At 34.8% G+C, this 21,085-nt stretch overlaps 4 protein-coding genes across 4 annotated transcripts; 2 read left to right on the top strand and 2 right to left on the bottom strand.

The window, feature by feature from the left end:
* Window positions 1-2,184: 2,184 nt before the first annotated feature.
* On the top strand, window positions 2,185-3,228 carry LOC112711996 (putative fasciclin-like arabinogalactan protein 20). The gene has a single exon (XM_025764759.2). The coding sequence runs from the start codon at window positions 2,185-2,187 to the stop codon at window positions 3,226-3,228; it is 1,044 nt and encodes a 347-aa protein (XP_025620544.1).
* A 470-nt stretch (window positions 3,229-3,698) lies between these two features.
* LOC112711995 (uncharacterized) lies at window positions 3,699-7,500 on the bottom strand. Its single transcript, XM_025764758.3, has 9 exons — window positions 6,961-7,500; window positions 6,527-6,714; window positions 6,126-6,304; window positions 5,481-5,765; window positions 5,334-5,392; window positions 5,216-5,252; window positions 5,028-5,099; window positions 4,599-4,920; window positions 3,699-4,314 (listed from the first exon to the last, which is right to left on the bottom strand). The coding sequence occupies exons 1-9, from the start codon at window positions 7,088-7,090 to the stop codon at window positions 3,895-3,897; spliced, it is 1,692 nt and encodes a 563-aa protein (XP_025620543.1). The 5' UTR covers window positions 7,091-7,500; the 3' UTR covers window positions 3,699-3,894.
* A 2,441-nt stretch (window positions 7,501-9,941) lies between these two features.
* LOC112711994 (exonuclease V, chloroplastic) lies at window positions 9,942-11,087 on the bottom strand. The gene has a single exon (XM_072202177.1). It carries the CDS (start codon window positions 11,085-11,087, stop codon window positions 9,942-9,944), a length of 1,146 nt encoding a protein of 381 aa, XP_072058278.1.
* A 6,416-nt stretch (window positions 11,088-17,503) lies between these two features.
* Window positions 17,504-19,302, top strand: LOC112709529 (protein MAIN-LIKE 1-like). The gene is made up of 5 exons (XM_025761414.1): window positions 17,504-17,575; window positions 18,170-18,232; window positions 18,314-18,837; window positions 18,955-19,042; window positions 19,135-19,302. Exons 1-5 carry the CDS (start codon window positions 17,504-17,506, stop codon window positions 19,300-19,302), a joined length of 915 nt encoding a protein of 304 aa, XP_025617199.1.
* Window positions 19,303-21,085: the final 1,783 nt, after the last annotated feature.

Below are 21,085 nucleotides of genomic sequence, written 5' to 3'. Positions count from 1 at the left end.
TTATTTAGTTGGACCTTATTGAGTCTGGACAGTTGTTATTAGGCCTTCCGGGAATAGTCAAATTTTTTTTGGGCCATGGCTTTAATTTATCATGGGCCAATGTATGAATAACGGTTATCTAATTATGTGTTTTTATGTTTTTTTAATGTAGCGAGTTTGAAAATTAATTAGTTTTACTATGATAAAATACGATTGAATGATCTATCAATACATGATAATTAATTTTTTTTATTATCCTTATTTAAAAAAAATTAATATATAGGAGGAACACATACATCATACACAATAACAAAAGGTCACTATTAGAAGGAAAAAAAATCGATTATTTATATTTTTAGATTCTTTATATCATTATTGACAGAACATGCATTCTCACAAAGCAGAGGTGAATGAAGAACTAGAGGAGTACGATGGAGAAGAGGGTCAGGAGAAGGGGAGACTCAAAGGAATAGCAAAGGGTGCTGGTCTGTGTTTATGTAGACTCACTTGTACTAAACCCTTATTTAGGGTTACCAACAAAAAGTTATAAGAGAAAACTTATGTATAATTATTTTTATATAAAATTAATGATTAAAAATTATTAAATATTTTAATATGTTTGACTAAATTATAATTTTTAATTATTAATTTTATATGAAAATAACTATTATATGTGATTTTTTTTATCAAAATTTAACGATGCGATAAAAACATTTCTAAAACTGTTTTATTAACAGGTCATTGACGAATTTTTCATTTGTATAAAGTTCCCACAAAAACTATAAAAGGACAATTTTTTCTACAGATTGTTGGGTTGGGTCTATCAAAAAATTTTATGAAAAATACATCACGTTTGTTATTACTAAAAAGTTTGTCAATTGTCATCACAAATTTCGTCACTAATTCTATCAAACCAATTCCATCGCTAAAATATAACAGTAATTGATAATGATCAAATGCAATATATAATGGTAATTTTTTTTTCAAAGGCAATATATAATGGGCTGATAATGATCAAATGCGTTACCACCAATGTTTTCCCTGTCGATCTCACTAGGGAACCAATTAGGGTCTAGTTAATTTAGAGTTAATTAATTAAAAAATAGATCCATTAAACAAAAACTTGTCATTATTTTTATTTCTTAAATTTTAAAATTAAAAATAAAAAATATTTTTTAACTAGTTAACTAATGGGCCTTATTCATGTGGGACTATTAGACATATAGGTTGATCAAAGAGAAAAAAAAAAAGAGAGAGAGAGCGCAACGTTAAATAACCAAAAGCAAATTGGCAAACTAAGTTAGGTTGGTTTAGTGATTAGCTTATTAGTCCGCTTAAACAAGTATCGGGGTTCAAATTCCGCCTTGTGCATGCAGCAATTCATTGGTCATCGACAAACTCTTAAATGGAACTTAGTACCGCAGCAGATTAATTCTTAACTTGTCGGGTTAAAAAATACTGTGGGAAACCAAAAAAAAAGCAAATTGGCATTTGGCAATAACGTGACACTTGAAGATAATACCAAAAAAAAAAAGTGACACTTGAAGAGATCTCAGTGACGTAAACAATATGCAAAAGTATTACACTAAAAAAAATGCAAAAGTATTTTAGATATCAATTCATAAATCTACTATCTATGAATAATAATAATACCAAAATAAAAAAACTATGTATGAATAATATGGTAAGAATATGAGTAGTGTATAATTTTATTTTTTAAAAATATTTTTTTTAGTAACATAATACAAAAGTAGCATAAATTTAAGATGTATTATTTTGTTTTTATTTTTTCTGGTATTTTTAAATTCGACAAATTAAAAATTAATCTGTAATTAATTATTGTATATACAAAACGAAATTCGAATCTAAACACTTTTAAATGGAGCAGAGCTAACGACTTGATCCATCTAAATTTAGTTGCTTAGGATGCATCATTTGGCAAGCTTAGATTTCACTATTTAAAAGATGCAGTTCCACCAGTTTTTTACTAAGTGGTAGGTGTAGTTATTACTTACTAGTTACTAGTGAACTAGGGATGCCTGAGATTCAAAATAACTGATACGGGGGCGTTTCTGTCTTTTCATACGAAACGACTAACGAACCACATAACTGCTTATTTTTCTTCGCCAATAGAAGACCGCCACGTTTCAATCACTTTTTCCCCGCCAAATCTCCTTCATTTTCGGAGACTCTCAAGCTCCACCAATGGCTTCCTCACTCTCCTTCCTCCTAATCTTCAGTCTCTCCGTCATCTCTCTCTCCACCGCCCTTCCAACCGAAGCTATCTCCGATGCCGCCGACATCCTCGCCGACTCAAGCTTCGTCTCCATGGCCCTCACCCTTCAGGTTGTGGCAGAATCCCTCTTGGAGCAGTCCCCTTCCGTCACCATCTTCGCCCCCACCGACTCCGCCTTCAAGAAGTCCGGTCAGCCCTCTTTCGACCTCCTCCGCTTCCACCTTGCTCCTATTCCCTTACCGCCGCAGAGCCTCCGCCTCCTCCCAGCCGGCGCCAAGATCCCCACCATGCTCCCCGGCCAGTCCCTCGTCGTCACCACCTCTCCCTCCGATCGCATTACCTCCCTCAACAACGTCCGAATCACCGGATCTCCGATCTACGACGACGGCGTCCTCCTCATCTACGGCGTAGATCGCTTCTTCGATCCAAATTTCCAGGACAACAGCGGATCCAACCAGAAACCTAATTCCAATGCCTCTTGCATAGCAAGGAACCTAACCGCGAATAATTCCTCTGACTCCTTCTTCCCAGCCATCGAAACCTTGAAATCCGGAGGGTACACCGCCATGGCGTCGTTCCTGGCGATGCAGCTTGTCGGCTTATCGGAGCAGAACCCGGTAACGATATTGGCTCCGCCGGACGAGATGGTGATGAATCGAATCGGAGAGTTCGAGGAGTATCCATCGTTCTTTCTCCGGCACGCCGTGCCGTGCAGGCTTCTTTGGAACGATCTGGTGAATTTCAAGGGTGATACGGAGCTTCCTACATTCGTGGAAGGGTTCGGGATCAACATCACGAGATCCAATGGCGTATTGAATCTGAACGGAGTGACGGTTTTCTTCCCTGACATGTTCTTCAACGATAAGGTGGTTGTTCACGGCGTCAGTGATGTTGTGGCTTTGCAGGACAGCAGTAAGACGAGTAACAACAAAGCTGTGGAGTCTTCTCTTTTTCACTATGATGGATTCAACAGCACCGATAACGAAATTATGTTTGATCCCGGTGAATTCTGAGGGTTCTCTCTACTTTCTGTTATTCATGTAGATTCGGATTTCCATTTTCATTTTCATTTTCCACGCATGCTTGCTTGCTAGTCACGCCAAAACCTCCATCTGGTTTATAAAGTCAACTTTTTAAGAATGAATATCAGTCATATCCAAGTCAACCACTTCATTCTCATTTTCTATTGCTTTAACAGGTGATCATGTTCTTATTCTAGATTTCGTTTTTTATGATTCAGTTGGAAAACTGGTAGATAGATAAAAATACGAATTAATTTGATCGAATATTCTAGAAACATGATTCACGAGTAGTTTCTTAATTCTTTTTGCTCTTGGTTTTATCTAAAATCTAGCATTGAATCTAGGGAAATTTTAACAGTATTAAATATTCCTTTTCCTCCATTAATTCTGCACCGCTATTTTTGAAGAAGGGAGAAAAATCTTCAACTTGGTTCGTAATTCAATCAAAAAAGAAGAGAGAAGGGCCAAAGCTGAAAAATCTTGTAAAATAGCTTATTCTTTACAAAGGCAAAATGTATATGTATATGGTATACACTACTTTGGTTACTATTCTCCAACAAAAGATGTTGCTTCGCTCCACCTTTGTTTCTTCCCGCTATATGTGGCACAGTAAAATAATATATAAGCCTATATTTATACTAAAAACTATTTTACAATCTATACTTCACTACCAGCATTTGACAATGACGGATTCGTACTATTGCGGTTCTTGCTAAATCTGCTCTTTAGTTTTTCTGATAAGGATAGCTTCCCAAACACATCCCCTTTTCCGGGGCGGTTGGCATAGAGTAACCAGAGAACAAGGCAGAGCAAGACGCCAACTGAAATGAGTCCCAGTCCTGCATTCACAATCTTGAGATAATGAGTTAATGGAGGACAGTAACTTGTGGTGATTCCTGCAAATGCATCCCTGACAAAATTGCAATTCTGAAGGTTAAGCAAAAGCGGAGTGTAATGTTCTAATGCATAGCTTTCATTAACTGCAGCAACTAATTGCGAGTAAATCGCCGGGGTCACCCTCCCAACTGTTGTGCAAATACCAGATTCAGATACCTCACATTCGTAGTTCTTCCAAACCTGCAAAAGTTTTAAACAAGTTCAGTGAGATTCTTTTGTTTCATTCAGTAGAAATAGACACTATAGCCTAATGCAAAAAATACTGGATCCAAATCAAGAGATCCAACTATCCAAGCTAAAATAACTAGCATTCTTCTCCCACGCTAACACAGCAGAATTTATTAGGTTCGAGCAGAGAGGTGCACAGAGCCACAGAGGATTGAAACAAAAATAATGCTATATAAACCCAGCTGACCGAAAATCTCAATAATTAAGTCATGTAATGTTTTTAAACAAAAAATTACCATTGAAGCATTGGCAGAAGAAACTTCTTGAGCTGTACACTGCCGCTCTTGATACTGAGGGTCAAAGGGATAGCACAAAGATGGCATTCCAGGCCCAGATTGGTTGTAGTAATATGGACTACCTTTTGTTGCATTTATGTTCGCGGTGCTGTAAATGAACTGATTGACAACATTCGCAATGTTGTTGACTACTTGCTTACTTTGAAAAAGTGTTTTGTTTGTGGTTCTCTGATCAACACATGGAAGAATATCACTAAGTGCAGATTCTGTATGTGGATTCTCCACCCATTCTCCCATAGCCATACAGGTATCAGAAATTGCACTGTGATAAAAAAAAAAAAAAAAAATGTATTACAGTTTAATGAATGAAAAGAAAGGGGATCGCTCTTGCTGAATATGGTAAACAAGGATTGTTTTATAATGGCTTACTTATTAATGATCATGAACATTCCACAAAGAATGAATGTGGTTGCAGCCAGTAACCAACCACTGATAACAAATCTGCAATAACATTCTGAAATCAGATATAGAAGAATGTGGAAAACACCAACACTTCAGGCAGACAGAGGCATGATAAGCCAAGGTAATATCAAGAGGCACAAACAGAGGAAACTCACATGAGGATTGCATGTTGATGTCCAAGGATAGATAGCACTGCAACAAATACAACATAGCCATAAGCAAGAGTTCTAGGGCATGAGTATAAAAGTAGCTAGATTGATTTAAAATACATACACAATCCAATTACTGCCAGCAGAAGCATCACTGCTGCCACAACTATCAAAGCAAGACGACTACAAAAAAAAAGTCCACATTTTAGGATCATATATGATGGAATATTAATATTTCAAAATGACAAGTCCTCGGTTTTATGATTCATACACAGCATCGAATACTCTTCGAACTTTAACAGAATTTTCTTCCGTCTTCTCCGAAAGTGTATTTGCTGCGGTATTTAGATCCACATTCAACTTGTCAATATCATCCATGACATCAGATGGAAGAGGGATCTGATTGACATTGATAGTTTTTGCAAGGGAGAGATACTCGGTGACATTTCTTAGAGTCTGCACTGTATAATCTGACTGATTAACAACATATTGTAGGGTACCCAAGGCCTCGCCATGAAACTTATCTTGCCCAACAGAAAGAAGGATACATCCCGTTCTGCGAAGATTAAAGAGAATTGGATGTCAGTAATCAGGACAGGTTGGATTCGTCTCCAAGTAAATATGAACAAACAATGAAGCAATGGTAAATAATAGATTTCATAGAACTTCAAATACTTTTGTGGGCAAATAATGGTGAAAGTTTTCAGAGAACAAAAAACTACACTAAACATTTGTAATATGTAACATGTGAATACCAAAGAATATCTGGCAACTACTAATGGAAAGCAAAGATGATTAAAGAACCCATTTTCCCCATGTAAGATGCAAAGAACAAGGCCAGGGGGATTGTGAGGAAATAAAACATCCTATCAAGAAGTTAACAAAAAAAAGCATTAAAGTAAGTAAAGAGAATTACGCTACTGCAAAGGTGAATGATATCAGCAGTATAAGACAAATCCTTTGTGAACGATTTGATTCTTTGTGTTTGATACTAATTCCCCATCCACAGCATAGATGAATCCCAAGTGCTAAGCCAAACGAGATGAACCATAGCACAGCAAGAATGAAACCAGCCGCACCCGTGAATCCAACTGACTGCAAATATTTGGTGACAAATGGTTAGCTGAAATTCTTTGGAAAGCAAAGTAACATCAAAGAAACATGGACAAAAATGCAAGAAACAATACAGGGAATGCAATGAGGATGTGAAAGAATAGCACTCTCCGTTTCAATGCTAAATGAACAAAGCACCAAGTGATTACTGAATAAACTCATTCAAGAACACCATGAAAAGTAGGAATGACAAATAGCACTTACAGCCCAATAATGGCGATCTGTAATATCCCAACCACCTCGGTATCGTCGAAATCCTCTGAGAATGTCGGGTCTTTTGGTCCTGTTTGCCGCCAAGACAAGAGTATCCTCACCATTAGGCCCTGGTGCTGGACCCATGTGTGTCATCTGACTCATTTCATACTTCCATGGACCCAAATTCTCTTCTCCTCCTGAAAACAAAGAAGGAACAGACCAGTCACAACCATAACAGATAAATCCAATCCAATCAAAACAACAAAACTTGCACATTTTGAGCTTCAATTAGTTATGTGGGATCAATCCAAATGAATTAAAACTTGGCACAAAGTTTTGATCTTTCATCCCAAATCCTCAGCTTAGCAAGATCTGCACCTAATCCTAACTCCTAACCCATCACCATAACAAAAGAAGAGAGGGAGACACACGATTAGACGAACCTATGATAAACTTCACCGGAGGCAGGTCGGAGCCACTTTGAGACAGAGCTGAAATCGAGCTCAGAGACATGAAGAGAGTGAAGAAGAAGAGCAAGAATAAGTAAAACCCATTGAAGGAAACTCCTTTCATTACGGGTCCACCGTAAGAAACAGTATCACTCAGAATCACACACACTTGAGTGCAGTGGCTGCACCATTTGGGGTTCAGAGTGAGGGAGGAAGCATGAGCGCCAGAATGTCTTCTGTTACGGGTTTAGCGCTTTATTGAAGGCTAATTCCGAGTAAAGTACGGAACTTGGAAGATTTTATGGGAAGAAAGAGAGAGAAGATCGCAATCACAATCACATGCCATGCCATGCGGATGGGTGCTAACGGTGGAGATTGACGTCACGAATACCAAAATGGAAAAAAGGCGGGTTCAGCTTCCACCGTGTCACTGTGTTGTTATTGCGGTGCCCACTTAACCTAATCTTTAATTAAATGTTACTTAAGTCGTGTTAATTACTACTCACTCCCAAGTTTCCTCATTCTCATTGCACCGCACCTGCTTACTTGTTCTTTTGTCGTTTTCAGCTTTCCTTTTATGTATTTATTAGGTTAGATATATTTTTAGTCTTCAATTCTTTTACCCGTCCTTTTCTACCCAGATATAATATAAGTACAATTAACTGCTACATGTAATATTTATTAAATTTCTATCTACTTACTGTAGATCTTGCCAAAGATTTTTCCTTGAAGGGTTGATTTTCCGTGCGTGATGTAAAATTGTGAAAGCGAAAGCAGAATTATGTTATTAGCTTTGGAAAGGAGTATAAGAATAGTGGTGGAGTCTGGACTGGCATCCAATTGCATGGAAACAACCAACCACATGAATTTCTTACAGTAAGGGCAACATGGTAGGAACATCATGTGACGCTTCAAGGATAAAGTATGCATCATACTTGTACTTGTTAACACCAAAACATCATTTAAAAAAAATAAGGATGAATAGTTTTTTAGTAAAAAAATGATTGAAATATAAAATAAAAATACAAATATTGATTATTTAACATTTTTTATAACAAACATCATGGGTCATGATGAAAAAACAAATAAGAATAATCCCATATATATATATAATTGTTTTTTGTATAATATAGTATTTTTTTTAATTAATAACGGGGCTTGAAGCCCAAAGAATTGTACAATATAGTATTTCTATAAAAAAGCAAATATTGTGGGATAGGTTCATCATTCGGTTAAAGGAAAAGAATATGAAGTCAAGTGTCTATCGGCTAAGAATTGAACAACTTAATTAATAATTATTAATGTTAAATTATTTTTTTAAATTTAAAATTTTGTTAATTGACATTAATGAGTTTTAAATTAAAATTTACCCTAATTTATTTTCACTTTTACTTACTATTCACTACACAAAACCACAAATTCTAATCTCTTTTCCTAATACCCCACGTTACCGCAATTTCGTTCTCGCGCCGCTAGCGTCACCACATCACCATCCTCCCGTGCTATCGCTGGTCGTTCTTGCATCATTCTCTGCCACCTCATCTTTTACCGTTCGCACAGGAAAGACAACCACCATCGCGCTTCTACTTCACCCACCTCGTGTCCCCTCGCTCGTCCGACGCATCCTCGCCGCTCGCGACTCCCCATCACTCGCCACTCGCATCCCACGACTCTCCAAACTTTGCGACACAGTCACCACTAGATCCCTATTCGCAACGCGCGATCAACTACTCCGATCCATGGCGATTCTTCTACACGTCGCAACACGCCACCACGAGTCCCCCAACTGTCCAAGCAACATCGTCTAAGACGTCGTCGCCGACTACCCTGCGGCTCTTCTTCTCTTCCTCCTATTTGGTTTTGAATGATTTTTTAACTAGTTTTTTATGTTTCTTTTTTCTACATTTCGGATGATTCCTTTTTTTAGTTTTAGATGATTCATTTTTCTATGTTTTGTATGTTTTTTTCTTAGGATTTGGATAATTTTTATTATTAATTTTAGATGATTATTTTTCCTATGTTTTATATGTTGTTTTCTTAGAATTCTTATCTTATGTTTCGGTGTTTTTGTGTTTTGGAGTTTCAATTTTTTTTTTTAAAAGAGAAATTAGTATTTACGTAATAAATAGTAAAAAGTGAATTAGAGTAAGAAGAAGTAATTAATAATCATTAATTTTGTATTTTTTTAAAAAAATTTAAATAACTACTAATTAATAATAATTAATATTATTAATTATTATAGAATATAATTTAAAAATATTTATATTGTTGACTAAACTTCTCTTATTTCTTAGCGGGATTGTTCCGTTAATCACTTAATTTCACCATCTAATAGGTGACAAAATAATTAAATCAGTTGAAGACTTAAAAAGTAGTGGGTCCCTTTTCCTTTGGACAGGAAAAAGTAGTGGGTCCCTGAACTTGAACAACAGAAAGCTATGAATTGGGCTTTGGAAGACCAGGCACGCCACCACCGGAAAAGCGTGTGGGCCTAGTCTGCTTTTCATTTACCGACACAAGAGCGGGCCTCAGCCCATACATATTAGTTTATAATTTATAAATATATATTAAATTAATTTTAATATATATTTTATACCAATAATAATAACCGACTAATTTTTGTACATCCACATATTATTGACCTAGTATGATTGAAAAAGAGAAAGACCGTCAACTCGAAATTTTGTTTGTATTTTCATTCATGATGCACAGCTAACTCCAAATTTAAGATGCCAATTCTTAGTATAAATTTTCTATTTGAGAGTCAAATATAATAAGGAGAATGTTATGGAAACCATGATTTTATTGAATAATGTGAATAACTACCAATTAAATAAAAACACACTATATTTTTAAATTAAATTTCTAAATTTTAATATTAAAATAACCATTCATACACTAATAAAATAAACATCTAATATATCTATTGTTATTGTTTAATATTTTTATTCTTTACCAATACTTTCTAATAGTCATCATTCATCATCATCATCATCAGTAGTGTCATGTGGGTATGCTGGACACAGAGACGTAAAATAACAGTAGGCACATTTCCATTGGTCTTCCACAGCAACGAAACTAGCTTCTCTCTGTTGAAGCCAAAACTGAAGGCATTTCGAAATCTCACTCTTTAACCACCCATAATTGTATGCAAACTTGTCTTCATCAAGCACCAGTGACTTATCTCTCTGAGACTCATATCTAAGCACCAACTCATCATCATGTGCACGTGGCATCATCTTACACGCTGTTTGGTAACACACCACCACTTCATTAAGCGTCACTGCATTGAAACCAGAACAACAACATGCCTTCTTCAGATCTTCACACAATGCTCGCTGCGATTCTAAATCGAAATAATCATAGAACTCTCTCAAAGGGAATGGATTGGAAACTAGATTGTCCCATAAATACTTGTAACACATCAACTGAATCCTACCGTTTCTTTTCTGTGATTCTGAAGGAACTGTGTCGCTGATTCGAGTCTTCGTCTCAACGAGTATTGACTTGTGATCAGTGCTATGCATTCGAACCTCGTCGATGCTTCCCACCATCCATATCCCTTGTTCGAAAGCAAAGCTTACTATTGGAAGCTCGCGGGTGAGTCCTTCAAACAACAACTGATTCACGCCATTTATGAAGTTAACAAGTTTCAGTGCCATGAAATCTTCTCTTGACTTCACCTCCACTCTCACTGGTTTCAGAACCTCGTCTCGCAGTTCAACATGGCGATCGATGCCAGCTTTCATAGCCTGATCATGGGTATTGTTCTTCCCTGTTCCTGATGCTCTTCCTTCATAAACGAAGCTGAAGCATTCTTTGTCATCATTGTTGTTGTTATTGCATTCCTCATCATCAAAGAAGAGAGAAAACTCCATTTGCTTTTGGCACCATTCTGTCTTGCTAACATCGGTGACAAACAAGCCCCTCTTGCTCCTATACTTCTCCAGAAACGTGTCAGCTACCTTCTTATTCTTTGAAGCAAAGAAATGGCCATAATCCTCTATGTCAGGTTCAGGAGTGGTGAATAGATTTCGCTTGGCTTTAGCTGAATCTGAGTCAATGGATTTTGTTTTACGTTTCAATAAGAAACGAGGGGTTTTGGAGGGTGATCCGGCCATGATGTATTATGAAGCTTGAAGCAAGTTATTATAAATGATTGCAGAGAGCAGTGTATAAAGTACTTTTACTAAGTTTTCTTGGTGGGTAAGCAACTTGTTAACTATGTTTCAAATCAACAATAATAGTCTTTGCATGGTAGTGCAGCACAAAGGAGCATAGATAAAGTGAAAGATGTTGTGAACTTTCCTTTCTTTCCTTTCACACACTATTCAGTATTCACTCTTTACTCTCCTTTTCCTACTTTTTCATTTGCCCAATAGGACTTTAGGTACAATGGGATGTCAAAAGTTCACATGAGATAATATGAGATGCTTGATAATTATATGGAATGTAGGAACAGAGCTAGAACTTTTGTTTGAAGGAAGCTAGCATAAAAGATATAACTAAATAAAAGGCCACAAAATAAAATTAAGAGGAGCCAAACCATAAAAATAAAGAATTTTACATGTAAAATGATCAATTTGAGAGGGTAGAAATTAGGGGTGGATACTAATCGGAACTCGACGGGTTGATTCGCATAATTCGTCAAAAAATAGGTCGGGTTAGAAATTTAAGATCGCTACAATAAAAAATCCGTCTAACTCGCACCGCTAATACATGGGTTTTGGTGGGTGAGACAGATTTTTGGTTTTAAATGATAATTGAATTTAAAATGTTAGTTTTGTGCTTGTATTTAGAATGTTTGTTCGTTTTACTTGAAATTATAATTTGAACTAATTTTTGATTGATTAGAAACTTAAATAATGTTTAATTATATGTTTTGAACAAATTGGTTTTATTATTTTGTTTAAAAGAATTTAGTTGATAATTATATTTATTAGTTATTTAGAATTAAAAGACTTTAATGTTTGTAAATTTAAAAGTTATAATTTTTTGTCTTTAAAAATTATAAATTTATTAAAATATTTGTCAACTTATATATTTTTTAATATGTAATAGTTTAGTAATTTTTTAAAAAAAAAACAAAAAAATTAGTGGGTTTAGACCTCCTCAATCTACTAATTTGTCATTAGACAGAGCAGGTACAAATTTGAGACCATTTTAGTAGACATCGAGGCAAATTAACCCACCAAATGATAATTTTTTGGTGGGACGAGCTAACCCGTTTGCCACCTCTAGTTATGTTCCATCTTTAAAGAAATATTTTTTTATTGAATAGATTAAATATCCCTCAATTCTAGATCACACTCACACACACCACACCCACACCATAAAAGTTCTATTTACTACTTGGTCATTGTTAAAATTTAAATTAATGTGCAACATATTCATATTAAGAGACCCCGCATATAGCCACTCAACCAAAATCTCAGTTGCACTCTTACTGGAATGTTTGATCATGTATTTAAGGAACTAAAAACAGGATTTTTTTTCGCCCTAGTAGCTCGTTTTTATGGTGTGATTTTATACTTTTGAGAAGGATCAGAGTTTGCACATATTATTTGGGGATTTTGCTACTGTGTAGATTGCAAGATTCTTCTACAAATATAAAATACAACGTGTTAAGCTTTTAGGAAGGATTGTTGCAAGACTGGACCAGTTCAGGCCAACAGCTTCTAAAATAGTGGGCCGAATAACTAGTGAAGATATAGATTTTGTAATTTGTAGGTTACTATTCACTAATGTTAATTTGTAAAATAATTAACCATTTAATAATGATAATTATTCTAAGATATTAACAGAAGAAAATAAATATTTTAAAATATTTTTATTTGTATGTAATGACCGTTGACACCTTTTTTTTGTCCTCTTTTTTATTATTTTTTTGTTTCAAAGATAATAAAATCATTGCCAGAGGAAAATAAATTATACCACGATATTGTTATTAGAAATTACTAACGCATGTTCTAAAAATATTATTAAAAAATACACAATTAAATTTGTATATTTTAATATATTAAAAGTTTTAAATATTTTATTATAATAAAATATATTTTTATCTCTAATATTTATAAATTTTTTAAAAATTATTTTTAATATTTAGTTACATTTAATTTTATTCCCTAACATTTTTTATTTATATCAAAATTACCTCTAAACATCAATTTCATGTAAAATATTGAAGATAAAATTAAAAATTTTTAGAAATAATTTTTACACAAATAAAAAATATTAAAAATAAAATTGAATGTGCCAAAAATATTAGAAGTAAAATTGAATAAAATTAAATATTAAAAGTATTTTTAAATAATAAAATCAAATCAAATTGTTTTCAAATTAAGATTTTAAGTGAAACCAAATATAATTTACAAATTTTTAATAATCAGTCTAATAATATTAAAAATAAAGAGTACATTTTTAAAATGGTATCTCAAAGTTAATTTTGTTGACAAAAAAAACGCAAAAAAAAATAACAAATAAGTCTTATAAGTATGTATACTTAAGAATATTAAAAAAAAAAACTTTTTCCTAACAACTAAAGTCTAATTAAAAATTATTACAAATATAAAAATCTTATTACAAATTTGTGAAGTATAGAGATTTATTTATGAATTTAATAAAATATAAGGACCTTTGTATTAATTTAGCATAATAATTACGAACAAAATTGATTTTTTTCATTTGCATACAACTATACAAATATTCACAGCTCAGAATTAAATTTTGCATCATTTACTTATTTAAAAATTTGTACAAATTGATATGTTGTTTTTGTATTACTATATAATAAGCTTAAATGGATTTTAAAAAAATAAATAAATAGTTAATTTTGTCTTTAAAAAATATTTATTTTTTAAATTGATTCTTAAAAATTTTTTTAATTAAATTTATCTTTTAAAAATTCTAAGTTAGTCATATTAATTTTTTTTTTGTTGCTTATGACATCAAAATTTGTTAATATAGTATATTATGTGACACCACAATATATACTTAATAATTCTAATTGATTGCTAACATGATATCTATTCTATTATATAAAAATCGAATTTCTACACTTAATGATGGAGGTGACGTGGCATGCTTCTGAGAGTGTTTCCCAATTTATTTCTTTTAACTCATTAAATACAAGTTATTACGATAAACTAACTATATCAGCTAATTAATTTGATTAGATATTTAAATATCATATATAATTTATTATAATTTATATCAATTTGATTTAGTAATATTTCTTAATTCATTTATTTTAATTTTTTGTTAGTATTTTTTAATTTGATTCTTTTAATTTATTAAACCAAATTTATTGTGTGTACTAATTAATTAATTTGATTAATTTATTAGTCATTAAATAATAAATTTATGAATAAAATAGACAATTGAGATATTTTCAACTAATAATTAAATCAAATTAAATCAAATAATATATATTAAGCTAAATTCAAATAATTTGAATTAAAGACTAAATATGTTAAAAAAGTAATTTATAATAATAATGTGATTTACATATTAATTTTTTTGAGTAAATTTATTTCAAAATGTAGAAATTAGACTCAATTATGCTAAAATTTTAAAGGTAATATAGAATTTAACAATAAATCTAACACTCATTAAGGAAATAAATTTATTTATGGCTATTTCCTAATCTATTCTATTATATAAAAATTGGATGTCTGCACTTAATGATTGAGCTGACGTGGCATGCTCTAAAGAGTGTTTCCCAATTTAATTATTTTAACTCATTCAATATAATTTATTACCATAACTTAATTATATCAGCTAATTGATTTGATTAGATATTTAAATATTAATATAATTTATTATAATATATATTACTTAATTAATTTTACTACATTAATTATAATTTGTTATACTAGTTAATTAATTTATTCATTTATAAAGTCTGAAATAAAATAAATAATTTATTATTTATTCTAATTGAATTCATTAAATTTAATTATATATTATATACGAATTAATAATAATTTGTAAATCACTTTATATTATATATGTCTTAATGTGTTAACTAAATATTATATACGCACAGAAAAATAAATACAAAGATGATTTATATAATATTGATAATATTATATTAGCACGGTGATTTTTTTTATATCATATAGTATTAATAATGATAATATTATTATATAGTATTATATAAACTTTCTAATATTAGTATAGAAAATTAGAAAATTATTCCTTATAGTAATCATTCTTAGTGGAATAGTATGTTCCTTATATAGTATTGATAATTGTTGCTTAATTTAAAGTAATTGTATGTTGGTATCTTAAATTTATTTTTTAATAATGACCTAAATAGATAAATCTAATTGAATTAAATGATTATATAAAATATTTTATATTATTAATATACTAAAATTAAATTCATTTTTCGGTACAGAATTTTATAGGTAAATTTTATATAAGATTAAGTTATTTTTTATTTTTTAATTTGTTTTATCTGTATTACTTTATTTAATTTTAAGTAGCGTCATATTTACAATTACCGCCAGTATGATATTTTATAAAATATGAAAATCAATTTTTTTATAATTTAAATATCATTGTTTGAGTTAATTTTAATTTAATTTTTTAAATTAATATTATCTTTCATTTAGATCTTAATTAATTTAAAATACAAAAATACTAATATATTTACTATCTCTTTAAATAATAATAACTTTAATTTATTTACTGTATTTTTTTCCTTTTATATTTTGTTTAGCAAAGATAATATATGGATTAGGATGGAGTTAAAAAATTACTTTATGTGATGCATGTTTGGCACTAATAAATTCATATAAAATATATGAGAAGAAAACAGAAAGCTAAAAAATACTGAGTTGAATGGTGTAAACAGATTCATTGAAGGCAAGTGTCTGTGGGTTCTCATGTCTCATCTCATTTTTCGAAGTTCAAACACATTTTAAATGTATGAATTTTAATTATATTTATTTTGTCTCTCTTCAATAAATACTACAATCTCTTCCTATTTTTGCTACAGGCTTGCCTTTTATTTAAAAAAACACACACAAAAATATAAAAAGAAAAATTAAAGAAATTAAAACTGTTATTATATTTTAAAAAATTAAATGCTCTTTCAATTAAATATCTATGTAATTCTTATCTAGATATATAAATTGTATTTTAATATATTGAGTGGTAAATATAAAAAATATCTAATAGATAAGTTAAAACAACGAATAATGAGATATCTATCTATTCTATTTATTCTATTATATAAAAATCGAATTTTTGTAATTAATGATAAAGTTGACGTGGCATGTTTCTTAGAATATTTTCTGATTTATTTTTTTTAACTCATTAAATACAATTCATTACGGTGGATTAATTATATAAACTAATTGAGATATTTAAGTATCACACAATTTAATATTATGTATATCAATTAATTGAATATAATTGTTAGAGTATAATTAGGATCAATTAGATCAATTAGTATTATTTAATATATCTAAATATTTATTATAGGATATTACGTTTTTATTATTTCGATTCTCTTAGCACCTATAAATACCCTTCTATATTGTATCATTTTACACAACTTAAATACACACAAACCTTTTCTCTACTGCTCTCTCTTACCCTTTCTAATAATAATAAGTACAGTTTAATTTAGTTAGAAGTTCATTATTTTATAGTCTTCTATAAAATAATCTTTTTATCACTTTGGATATTTTAACTATTTTTTATTTTTTTCTCTTTACATGTAATTTTGTTGTGCATTAACTTTGTTTATTTAATGATGAAATATACTTAAGTTAATTATATCATATAATAGTTTATTTTCTCCTATGTATTTTGATTTGTATAGTTACTATTGATCTTATTGTTTTCGATCTTGCTGTTTTTGTTTCTTGAATTGTTCTTTATTTTTTTTATGACTTGATAATTTAAAAAAAAAAAGCAAAGAACAGAAAAAAAGATGGCCAAAGACGAAGGTTAGAAGCCTAAAGCAGCAATATCATTTCTCAACATTATTGTTATTAATATGAACTTTATTATTTCTTTTCTAACATTCTTTAATACAAGCTTCGTTTCTTTTTAGGGCAAAAAACCATAATAAGCCAAGACAAGAAGTGTGTAACGTAAATACGCCAAACCAAAAATCGTTTCAGCAATAAGCCAAACACTCTCTTTATGTAATTTGAACCAAGATGGTTCGAACTACAAACCTTAGTAAATCGAACCAGGCTGGTTCGAATTAGGGGAGAGCAAGTTTGAATGTAATTCGAACCAAAGTGGTTCGAACTCATAATACACGTAATTTGAACTGATCTAGTTCGAATTATTCATTCGAAACCAAACCATGTAATTCGAACCAAGCTGGTTCGAATTACCCTTGGCGTGCTCCTTCATAGTTCGAACCAAGGTGGTTCGAATTAGGGGTGATTCGGCTATATAAGGAGTTCGAATCACCCTCATTCGAACTATTATTCCTCCCCCTACCCCACAAAATCTCAGAGAAAACGACCCAGATTCTCTCCGAGGAAGACCTGAACGGAATACTCTGCTCATGGGGGACGATCCGGCACGGTTATATCGCTTGGACGGAGTCGCTCATATAGCCGAGGTCATCAACGAGGAGGTTAGTACGGAACTATTTTTTATTCTAGCTCTATTTGTGCCTTAGTGGTTTTGCATGTGGGTTAGATGGTGGTTTATGTAGGTGGTTTATGTTAGTGGTTTAGCGGTTTAAGTTAGTGGTTTATGCTAGTGGTTTATGGTAGTGGTTTATGTTAGTGGTTTATGTTAGTGGTTTCAGTTGGTGGTTTCTGTTGGTGGTTTATGTTGGTGGTTTATGTAGGTGGTTTATGTTAGTGGTTTAAGTTAGCGGTTTAAGTTAGTGGTTTAGGGTAGTGGTTTAGGTTTGTGGTTTAGGGTAGGGGTTTATGTTAGTGGTTTAAGTTAGTGGTTTCTGTTGGTGGTTTATGTTGGTGGTTTATGTTAGCGGTTTTTGCAAGTGGTTTATGCAAGCGGTTTATGTTAGTGGATTAGGGTATGCGGTTTTATTTAGCAGAATGGTTTGTTGATGATTTATCGTGCTGCTTACGGTTGTGGTTGGTTTTTATGCTGGTTATAACTATGCGGTTCATTTTGTGCGCAGCCCCAGCGATGCATTAGGAGCATGCGGCGGCAGCAGGGCATGCGACTTGATGACAGATACGTTCCGTACTTGCAGGTGGCAGGTCTATACCATCTTGCAAGGCTGAACGACCGATGGTTCCGGCTAGACGAGGCCCTTGTCAGTGCATTCGTGGAGCGATGGCGTCCCGAGACGCACACGTTCCATATGCCGTTCGGAGAGTGCACGATCACACTCCAGGACGTGGCATACCAGCTGGGTTTGCCAATGGACGGCCGTTACATGAGCGGGTGCTTGTCAGAGTTCCATATATACATCGAGGGTGGCCGTCCAGCCTGGGTCTGGTTCCAGGAGTTGCTCGGAGTTATACCTCCTCCCAGTCAGGTTCAGAAGTACGCAGTGAACTGCAGCTGGTTTCAGGAGACTTTCGGTGAGTGCCCTGAGGATGCAGATGATGACACTGTGCGCCGATATGCCCGTGCGTACATCATGATATTGTTGGGCACGCAGTTGTTTGCGGACAAGTCAGGGAACCGGATTCACATCAGATGGCTTCCGTACGTAGCGAGGCTGGAGGAGCTGGGTACCTACAGCTGGGGTTCTGCCGCACTGGCTTGGTTGTACCGGTGCATGTGCCGAGTGGCGAACAGACATGTCGTCAAGTTAGCGGGCCCGCTTCAGCTACTACAGTCTTGGATCTTTTGGCGCTTTCCTCGGTTTAGGCCTGCAGGATATGAGGAGTTGAGCTGGCCTTTGGCCTCGAGGTACTATACTAGGCCTTATCTATTTCAGTTTGACATACATAACTACGTATTCATTAATATTCTATTTCATAATCTGAACACATATTTCAGTAGATGTAACACATGTGTATGGTGCAGATGGTCAGGTTACAACCCTTCCGGGAGCGAGAAGGGTCCTAGAGTGCAGATGTGGAGGCTCAGGATAGACCGGTTACAGGATAGGGAGGTGAGTATGCTAGTTAACAAGTGTCCTTTTATAATCAAGCTTTTCTAGTTGTGTGCTACAGTTGCCCTGACAAGGGTGAGTTCCTTTTGCAGTTTATATGGATGCCGTATAGTAGCCCCGACGTACTTCAGGTTGTGCATCCAGAGGTTTTGGAGCCTCGGCATATGGCGTTGTGGCGCTCCGTTACCGCGCTGATCTACTTTGCTGTCATAGAGTGGCATCAGATAGATCGTGTTCTTCCGCAGTTGACCCGTGAGTAGGCACAGCATGCAACTGCGTGCTGACACGGGAAATGAAGAGCCTGGAAGTACCCGCAGTCACATGTCTGAGAGGCAAGTGATACTCTATAAGTACCCAAGGAGAAAGAACCAGTCGGAGTGGTCTCTGCTACAGTGAACTCGGAGTTATCCCGGTCATACAGCGTCACCGTGAAGCACCTGGCCGTCTTCAAGTTGGCCTCAATACACTTCACCAAATGCTGACTGAATTGTTGTCATGTTCCCATCTGGGCTTCAGCCTCTCTCCCCTTGCGAACAAAGAGTTCCGCAAGCCTACCATATGTTGCCTTCACCAGGGATGCTACAGGGAGATTTCTGACCCCCTTGAGGATAGAGTTCACACACTCGGAGATGTTCGTCGTCATGTGACCGAATCTCCGCCCCTCATCACGATGCTGAGTCCACAACGAGTAATCAATCCGGTTCGCCCACTCACACATCGCCGGATCTTCAGATCGCAGAATATCAAACCAGTAATCAAATTCAACTTCGGTCTTCGCATACGCCGCGTTCACTAGGAGCCTCCTAGCGTCTTTGCCCTTGAAGGTAAGGGCAAAATTAGCCGCTACGTGACGTATGCAGAATGCACGGTACGCAGATGGTGGTAACCAACCGCCGTCAGGGGCCTCAAGCGCAGCCTTGATGCCGTTGTGCCTGTCCGATATAACCAGCAGACCGGGATGCGGGGTCACGTGCTGTCGAAGGTGCGAGAGAAATAATGTCCAGGACTCCGCATTCTCACCCTCTACTAGTGCGAATGCGACAGGTAGAATGTTGGAGTTCCCGTCCTGTGCAATCGCGATGAGCAACGTTCCCCCATACTTCCCATACAGGTGTGTGCCGTCAATGCTGATTAGCGGCTTGCAATGAAGGAATGCCTCGATGCATGGCGGGAAAGTCCAGAAAAGTCTTTGGAAGTACGCTTGAGACTCGTCCACCTGTCCTCCAACTCGAACCGGGCTCGTCTTAAGGATCGCAACACTCCCAGGCATCGTCAGCTGGACACCCAACACCCACCTAGGCAGCTCGTTGTAGGACTCATCCCAGTCACCGTAGATGAGGGCAATAGATTTCTGCTTTGCCATCCATACCCTCCGGTGAGTCGGCCTAAAACCAAAGTGCACTGCCGTGGCGTTCAGGAGCACCTTTATGCTCACGGATGCATCAGCCCTAACCATTGGCATAATGAACGCCGAAATGACATGATAATCCAAACTCCTGTGGTCACTCGAGATGGATGTGGCCAGGCAAGTGTGAGGTCCATTGTACCGTTTGACCTCCCAAATGCCCTTGCGCTTTCGGAGACTCAGTCGAATCAACCATGTGCACCCATTCCCGAACTCGGAACACTTGCCCACATACCGGCGGTGATCGGACTCCATCACCTTGTACTGTACCCCCCGCCGGATGCTGTAAGTCTTCACACTTAAAAGGGCCTCATCTTTATCCTGGAATTGCTGACCAACCTGGAACTCTGTCAGACCAGCAGTCCCTTCCGCATCTCTAGATCCGAAACCAACAGCGTCCCCTAAAACCCCCTCATGTCTCATGGTGTCCAGGTCCAACGAGGAAAAATGTGGTGGATACTGCTGTGTGCCAGAGCTAGAACCACCACCAGCCAATGCAGGCCCAGTCGCTCCAACCTCGTCGCCGCTGTCATCCTCAATCGTATCCGGCTCGACGTCGTCCTCCTCTGCATCACCCAAGACTCCGTCTCCGACGCCAACTGGTGGAATGCCCTGTAAGGCGTTCGGCATAATATCAA

Source organism: Arachis hypogaea, chromosome 9, assembly GCF_003086295.3.
Source record: "Arachis hypogaea cultivar Tifrunner chromosome 9, arahy.Tifrunner.gnm2.J5K5, whole genome shotgun sequence".
Classification (NCBI taxonomy): Eukaryota; Viridiplantae; Streptophyta; class Magnoliopsida; order Fabales; family Fabaceae; genus Arachis; species Arachis hypogaea.
This window is presented reverse-complemented; position numbering and strand designations above follow the sequence as displayed.

Bases quoted from the DNA above. Each gene is read 5' to 3' on its own strand.
- LOC112711995 (XM_025764758.3), bottom strand. From the start codon at position 7,090: ATGAAAGGAGTTTCCTTCAATGGGTTTTACTTATTCTTGCTCTTCTTC. The intron at 4,921-5,027 runs GTAAGCCATTAT...TTTTTATCACAG, and splicing joins ATGTTCATGATCATTAATAA to TGCAATTTCTGATACCTGTA. The intron at 4,315-4,598 runs GTAATTTTTTGT...AAACTTTTGCAG, and splicing joins CTTCTGCCAATGCTTCAATG to GTTTGGAAGAACTACGAATG.
- LOC112711994 (XM_072202177.1), bottom strand. From the start codon at position 11,087: ATGGCCGGATCACCCTCCAAAACCCCTCGTTTCTTATTGAAACGTAAA.
- LOC112709529 (XM_025761414.1), top strand. From the start codon at position 17,504: ATGGGGGACGATCCGGCACGGTTATATCGCTTGGACGGAGTCGCTCAT. The intron at 17,576-18,169 runs GTTAGTACGGAA...CCGTACTTGCAG, and splicing joins CCGAGGTCATCAACGAGGAG to GTGGCAGGTCTATACCATCT. The intron at 19,043-19,134 runs GTGAGTATGCTA...TTCCTTTTGCAG, and splicing joins ACCGGTTACAGGATAGGGAG to TTTATATGGATGCCGTATAG.
- LOC112711996 (XM_025764759.2), top strand. From the start codon at position 2,185: ATGGCTTCCTCACTCTCCTTCCTCCTAATCTTCAGTCTCTCCGTCATC.